We start from the raw sequence: 7,852 nt of genomic DNA on the forward strand, positions 1-7,852 counted from the left end.
TAAATACCTCAACTCCAAATTATTTATTCAAAATCTTAAAATCAACAATTAATTTACAAAATTGATTCTACTATGGTTCGTTAATTGTCTCTATTCAATTTTCTCTCTCTAACTCAAAATTCCATCTCTACCTTATAAACACCATTATCAAACACTTTACTTACAAACACTTGATAACCCATGTGCGCCAAAACACCACCCTCGTAATATGTCATGTCAGCCATGTAGCAAAGAGTTTTTAAGGGGATAAATCGACACAAGGCATCACTAACTCAACCGGAAACTTGATCAAGGGGATTAAACGACGATGCATTCTGCATCCAACCAAAGAGCAGATGTCAATGTCTTCTTCTTTTTTTTTTTTTCTTTTTCTTTTTTTTCTGAGAACCAGCCTTGATTAAGAATCATAAGATAATTCCATTACAGATCAATGATGCGTGACCCGGCCATCTGCACTTCCTCTCATTCCGGAATCATATTCTCATTGTCTGCATCACCTTCTTGCTCGATTGTAGGCTTTGATGGACCCTGAGATCCAGGGGCTTGCTTCTTCTTGATGCCACTCACTATGTCATCGATTCTTAAAAGCATGCAAGCAGCTTCAATGGCGGTCTTGAATGCTTGAGCCTTCACAGTGTATGAATCCCATATCTATACATCCAGGGGGAGAATTAATAAAATAGAAAAGGTTCACTGCCACACATTCAGGATGGCAACAAAGAGGATATAATATATAAAGGAAATTAACGTAGAAAGTAAAAACTTTAGTGAACACGATTGCTAGTGAGAGCAGAGAGTTAGAAAACCAGAAATTTTGAGAACACACGTGGAATCAATTCTCTGCAGATAAAACTTAGCTACAAGTTCTAGATTCAAGAGGCTCATCTCATCACAATTCATGATAAAACATACGAGCTACTTCTATTCCAAAACAATTCGTGAAGATGGGAGAAATTCTGAGTGCCATAGAAATGAAGGAGAGTGAAGGGAAGGGAAAGGAAGAGAGGTACCCCAAAACATACCTTACGTTCTTTCATGTCAGTAATTTCACCAGTATTCCCATCTATGCCAATCCAAGCATTCTCACCACTTCCATGCTAAAAGAGAATTAAAAAAAAGGAGAAATGTATAGATAAGAACAGAGAACTTGAAGCTTGTCCAGAACGTACATTATAAGGATAACTTGCCTTTCCTTGCAAGGCAGTCATGGTTCGAATCACATTGACTCCACAATTCTGAGCCAAAGTTCTTGGAATAGCCTCAAATGCAATTGCAGCAGCTTCATAAGGCCACTGTTCAGATTCTCAAGCATCAAAAGAGAATTTGTCAAAACTACATCAGGAAAATGACATGCACATCTCCTCATATCCTATCTGATCATTAGACACATGACTTATTGGTGGCTTCATGAAAAAATCTCACCCAGGATGAATAGTAAAGAAGAGTTGTTTGGATGAATAGTTTTAATGACTTTATGCATTTCGAAGATACAAGATTGATCAGCTAGTTCGAGATCAAAATTTGAAGGTGTAATTATTTGGCAACCCAAGACATCTACTGGTATATTATATCCTCGCTAAAGTCTTGTTTACGATTGCTGCTTTACATGATTTATGATCCTTACATCAATATCATGAACCACTATATTGCAAGCAGCACAAAGTTGAAAACAATGCTATCCGAGTTGTACATTAAGATAGCATCTAATGTTCACTTGCATACATAATTATAGGTGAAGATGAATGTCTGAGACTAATTAAAGAGTAACCAATATAGATAAATCCAGAGTAATTGCTTGCCTTTTCTATGCCTTCAATAGATGCACTCTTTTGCTTTAGCATAGCTGATACAGTCAGCTCAGTAGCGCCCCCACCTGGAACAAGTTTGGGATTCTTTATTATATTTCTTGCTACAGACATTGCATCCTGTAGGAAACATACATAGAATCTTAGAATCACTAATTGTACAAGTAACCAGTATTGGAATGCTAAACTCAACAAACATACTTGCAGATTCCTCTCCACTTCATTCAGAAGGTCCTTGCTAGCGCCCCTCAAAAGGATAGTGCATGCTTTTGGGTCCTTGCAGTCATCAATGAAAGCGAAGAACTCATCACCTATTTTCCTTACCTCAAAAAGTCCAGCACCGGTACCAACATCAGATTCCTGCAATTCATCAGGTCTGTTCACAATTACTGCCCCAGAAGCCTTGGCAATTCTATTGTTATCTGTCTTTCTGAGCCTTCTGATTGCGCTAACACCAGCCTTGCTAAAATAATGGCAAGCAAGATCACTCAGCCCCTTCTCAGTTATTACCAAATCTGGTTTGAACTTCAGTATCTGAGCACATAGGTTCTCAATGTATTCCTCTTCCATTTTCAGTAAGACACTCCAATCTTCTTCCTTCATTAATTCAGCATTGGTTTGGTTCTCACCTTTCTTGTACTCAAGGGGAGAATCAAGAAGTATAATTCTTGGATTTATTATCTTTCTTCTCATTTTACCAGGAGCCACAACATCCTTGTTAATCATGACCCCTTTCAAAACTTTTGAGTCTTCCAACTGACCCCCAGGAACCTTCTCCACCTTAATGTACTTCTTGATATCCACCTCACGCAGACCTTGGCCAAGTTCAACTCCAACCGTGGTTGTCGCATCAATTGCTAAGTCCTGAAAGTCATACCAAAAACGCCCTATAATTTTAATTCTAATTTCCAACCGCAGATGACAATATCAAATGAAATATCCATAAAAATCTCAATCAATCAATTGAATGCATTTTCAATTTTCATGTTCAAACCTATAATTCTAAAATTTCAAAACATTTTTGCAACCATTAATTCAATTGCACATAAAAACCAACCAAGTAAAACTCCTCAGAAACGATTAACAAATGAAAACACGACCTAGAACTTCAAACCAAACAAACCGTCATTTCCAATTAAGTTGTACTAACTTAGCATCCCTAGTGCACAAGATACTAATTGTAAAATCCAGCTACATTTTGCATACGACAGGATAAAATGCTGGGAAAGAGAAGATAGAACTACTACCCCCAGGAAGCAACTAATTATTAAATTACTTACAGCGATCAAATCCCCAAATTGACTGGTAAATTTTGTCCCAATACAACTCTTGACGAGCCCCAACATTGTTGCACCTGAGAAATGAGAAAAATACTAGAATTAGAGCTCGATGAAATAAAGAAATGGAGTAAAATTCCTATATATACAAAAATCGAAAGCTCTGATACACCCATCAAAAACCCTAAGTGCTATTACTTTACTTTGATTAGCTTTTGTGTGTAGCATTTCATAGCCTACACCAAGAAGACAGATTGAAACAGTTTTACATCTAGTAGATTAACAGAAAAAGGTCTGATAAAAACCAAGAGTTACCACCACCTGAGGAGAATAAATCTGACAAGAACAATGAATAGCTATCGGCATGCACAAAGATTAACTTAAGCAGCCATTATGATAATGAGGCCAAGTTTATTCTCAAGCAAAAAATTATTAACTAATTGTTAAAGAAAAACGAATTTGATATCTCATCACTAAAGAGATTTTATCATAATTGGGTGAAAGGAGAAACTGAGGATCTCGAACTTGGGTTCAGAAAGTGGTTTGTAACATGAAAGATCATGTCTAGGCAATTACTCTAATTCTAGAAAATTAGGAACACCTACTCACTTTGATCCTACAAAACAAAGATAGACTGAAACAACTTCTGCTTGCCTACCATGGGATAAAGCAGAGAGGGGCAATTATGCTACTGAACAAGAAGTATAGATTCCTAAAGTAATGGAATGACTTTAGATAGTTACAAGGCAGCTACTTTAATCTATATGAATTAAAAACTATCATATGTTTGTTAATTAAGTTAATATGAAAAACAACTGACATTAAGTCTGGAATTAATTTAGTTTAGATATAACATATGTTATAAAATTACAGGCAAATGAAAACAAGTGGAATGAACTTACGATCCTTTACATCTATAGTCATTGCAATTTTGTCAAGCACAGCGATAGCATCCTCCAGAGCCTTGTTATAAGCTGCAGCCCAATCAAAACAAAAGTGTCAGCATAAATATCTGCGCATGTATTAAGGATTTAATAAATATTATTATTACCTCGACATATGACTGTCGGATGATAATTCTTGTCAATGAAAGCTTCCGCAACATGGAGCATTTCTCCAGCTTCAACACAGATTATTCAAAGATGAAGAGATCAGTTAATGTATAAGGATATTTTGTTTTAAAAAATGTACTTTATGCATATGTGTGCGTTTATACAAATATATGCATATTTACAAGTCTCCAGATGTAATCTTTCTAGTAGATACTGTAGATATAACTATAAGAGACCCAAAAGGCATAGATATATTGTACAAAGGAAATACCAAAAAAATGTAAGGATAATAAGAGAAAGGAAGACTCCCCAACCCAAACACAAACACATGCAAAAAAGGTTTGTTTATGAGGTGAAGTAAATTTTACCAGCATAAAAATACAAACGAGTACCAGAAGTCTAGACTGTCATTTGCAGCATTGGATATGCCCACGTAACTATATAAGTGCACTCACATCAGTACCATTTCTTTATGAAATAGATTTGTATGATGTGCATGAAATATTATAATCAGAGTTAGATTCCTAGTACATTCAGGACATACCAAGGACAATCACAGATGTCCCATCTCCTACCTCCTCATCCTGGGTTCGGCTTAGCTCAATCATTGACTGTCGCCATTGAAAGAAGCAGAAACATCAAAAGGCAATCAAGTGATAAAGTTCAGTAAGGTGTATACTGATTGGCAGTAATCTATACTATATTAAAAAGCCCAGATTTCATTTTGAAATCAATTTCAAAATTGAGATCAATTTTGAAGTTATAATAAAACTAAGAGTTTATTATATGTAAACTACATTTTTTCTTTTTATTTTCTTTTTCTTTATCTTCTTACTTTTTATTTTTATTTCTTTCTAAAATTGTGAAATTCGACTAATATAAAATATTCAAGATGCATATCAAATTAAAAGTCACAATAAGAGCTTTAATTTGATAGTATTATATTTTATGTAAATATTTGATTTAAACTATAAAAGTTATATTATTTAAAGATTAAATTTTTTAAAAAATTATCTCTCCTCTCTCATCTTGTTTTGAATAAATCTATTTTTAAATTCTTTTTATTTTCATATTTTAACTTTTTTTTGCTTTTTCATAATATCAACTTTTATTATTGTGAATTCTTCTTTATTCTTTTATGTTTTCAATATTTAGCTCAAATATATTCAGTTAAAACTAATTTTTTTATTATATTTATAAATATAATAATTGAGTTGGTATTAATCTTATATAAATATAGAAATATAAAAATGCTTCCCGTGCATTACATGGGGTGCCAATGCTAGTAGAATATAATATATCTGTATGCTTGTGGAAAATAGGTGTCTTTTTCCATTTGATCATAAAAGAAGCAAAATCACTCTATAAATAAGTTAATTCCAAACAAAGGGGAAAAGAGACTATGCCTTTGCCGCTGGGTGTGCCACATCTAATTCACGAAGAATAGCATTTCCATCATTTGTCACTACAATCCCTGTAGACATCAAAACAAAGTATTTAAGAGTACGAAGATATAATAGGGCAGTGATGTCTAGAATGCCGTTACTTAAAAATGGAACTCCTTCTTGGTCCTATATTCACTAAGCTACTGGACACAGAGAAAATGATAGATCCAGAATTTTGATTTTTCTTCACCAGGCCCTAGTTTGCAGGCACACACAGTTGAAAACAAAATGACTAGAGAGACCACCTCCGGCAGCATCAAGCAGCATTTTCAACATTGATCGTGGACCCAAAGTAGTACGAATAATGTCGGCAACAGCCTGTCAAGATCAACATACTCAAAGTTAACTAGAGAACAATGAGAATGTGGCCCTTTCAAAGACAGCAGGTACTATGATTTAACAAGTAAAACCCGTTAACCTTCAATGAATCCACATACACCTTAAATCTAATGGGGTACGAAGTATGGTGGCTCATGGGAGACTGAACCGGAATAGGATACTACCATACCAATTGAAATGGGGGTGAGGGAATTAAACCCTTTGCATATCCCCCCCAACCGGTCCTCTCAAAATACCAAGCACCCCTTTAGTGTGTAAACCAACAGTCTCATGATCTCCCATTTATATTAAATAACTACAGAAAGACAAGAAATATGTGGTTGATACCCTGCAAAAGACTTAGAAAATTTGATAGAAATGCATGATTAGCAGGATATAAGATTTGTCATTTTAAGATCCACTGTTTTGTAAGCCAATAGGAATATGCTACTTCAATAATTAGTAGCATAGTTCCTTTAGCAGCCTAGGATAAACTTCAAACTATATTGTTCTAAAACTCTACGTAACATTGCTTCATAATTTTATGATGTTATTTTGCTGAAGACATTCTCATCGTCTAAATAGTAGTGTAGAAATTGGTCAAGAGCACCAACAAGTTCTGTTAGTTATAATCACTAAACATAAAAGGAGAAATGCCAGAATATCATTGGGATTGAAGTGAGTGAAGGGTTTCAAAAAACGCAAACAGAATTACTTAAAATCAGGTAGAGGCGTAGAGCTAATAGCCATAAGGAGGATGAAAGCCAGTACTACCTTGGATGCTTGGATATTAGCATGTTGAACCTTGCTTCCAGACTCACGCTTCAATGTATCTTCTGCTCAACAGAATGCAAAATACATTAGCTAAGAGAATACAAGACAAGAGGAACACGTGAAAGAAATCACCGCATATCTTCACAAAATAAATGGAAAGGTGGTATCTCTAGCATGCTGTAAATTTTGATACATTCAAAACATTTACTCAATAGTCCATACAAGCATGAACGGACCTTTTGCTCAAAACATACAGCACAAAAGAAACGACAGATTTTAACACAGACATTCAATGCTCCTGATAGATTCCCTCTACCCCACATTTTAACAAAACCACAATAAGGCACCAATTCAAATCAATTCAAGCAGCCGAACAAATCTCGAAACTCCCACATCAAGGTGCGACACACAATGCATCTGAAACTAGAATACGGACTATAGCATGCCATGAACACCTTGGACAAACTCTGGGCTCACTAAAAATCCAAGCAAACTTTAAAAATGAAGCATTAATCGAGCGAACGCGTAGGATACTGGAGCCATGGCTACTTAAGTCGACACATCAACAGAAACATAATAACAATAATAATTAAAAGAAGAGCGAAAATCAAAATGAAGATTGAGAAGTGAAGCGCAGAAGAAGAGTTACTGAGGACGAGGACTGGAGCATGCATCTCGAGTTTCGATTTGAAATTGCAAGATCAGTAAGAGAAGAGTGAAGATCGATTCGGAGTAATCAAATGGAGAAAAAGGCGCTTCTTTGGAAAACCCTGGAAGTTGAACAAAGGTTTTTGGGTAGTGCGTGTGTAGGAGTCTGTATTAATGTGTGTGTTACCCGACCCCGACCCGTCTTCTTATACCGGGTACATTAATTGTGTTTCATTTCTTTCATTTGAGTGTTGATCAAATGCTAAGAGATTAATGCCTAAGGTCAAAGGTCTTGAATTCGAGTCGCTATCTTTTAATTTCTTTATTTAATATATACATTTATCAAAAAAAAAATTATGCAATTGACAATATAAATAATATTAGTATAGAATTTTTTATATGCATAAAGTATTAATCTATAAATTATACTCCCTCCGTCCACGAAATGAGTACCCATTTGTGGACGGCACGGGTTTTAAGAAATGTATGGAGTGTAGTGTGAATAGTTTAAGGGTCCCACTTTTTGAGTGTAT

The 7,852-nt window shown here is 35.1% G+C and overlaps 1 protein-coding gene across 1 annotated transcript; it reads right to left on the reverse strand.

Moving 5' to 3' along the window:
* Positions 1-7,503, reverse strand: LOC131015703 (T-complex protein 1 subunit gamma-like). The gene is made up of 13 exons (XM_057944123.1): positions 7,321-7,503; positions 6,672-6,733; positions 5,825-5,897; positions 5,541-5,608; positions 4,679-4,745; positions 4,134-4,202; positions 3,985-4,056; positions 3,086-3,159; positions 2,007-2,669; positions 1,800-1,925; positions 1,188-1,292; positions 1,023-1,097; positions 1-651 (listed from the first exon to the last, which is right to left on the reverse strand). Exons 1-13 carry the CDS (start codon positions 7,343-7,345, stop codon positions 463-465), a joined length of 1,668 nt encoding a protein of 555 aa, XP_057800106.1. The 5' UTR covers positions 7,346-7,503; the 3' UTR covers positions 1-462.
* Between the last annotated feature and the right edge of the window lie 349 nt (positions 7,504-7,852).

This window comes from Salvia miltiorrhiza, chromosome 3, assembly GCF_028751815.1.
Source record: "Salvia miltiorrhiza cultivar Shanhuang (shh) chromosome 3, IMPLAD_Smil_shh, whole genome shotgun sequence".
NCBI lineage: Eukaryota > Viridiplantae > Streptophyta > Magnoliopsida > Lamiales > Lamiaceae > Salvia > Salvia miltiorrhiza.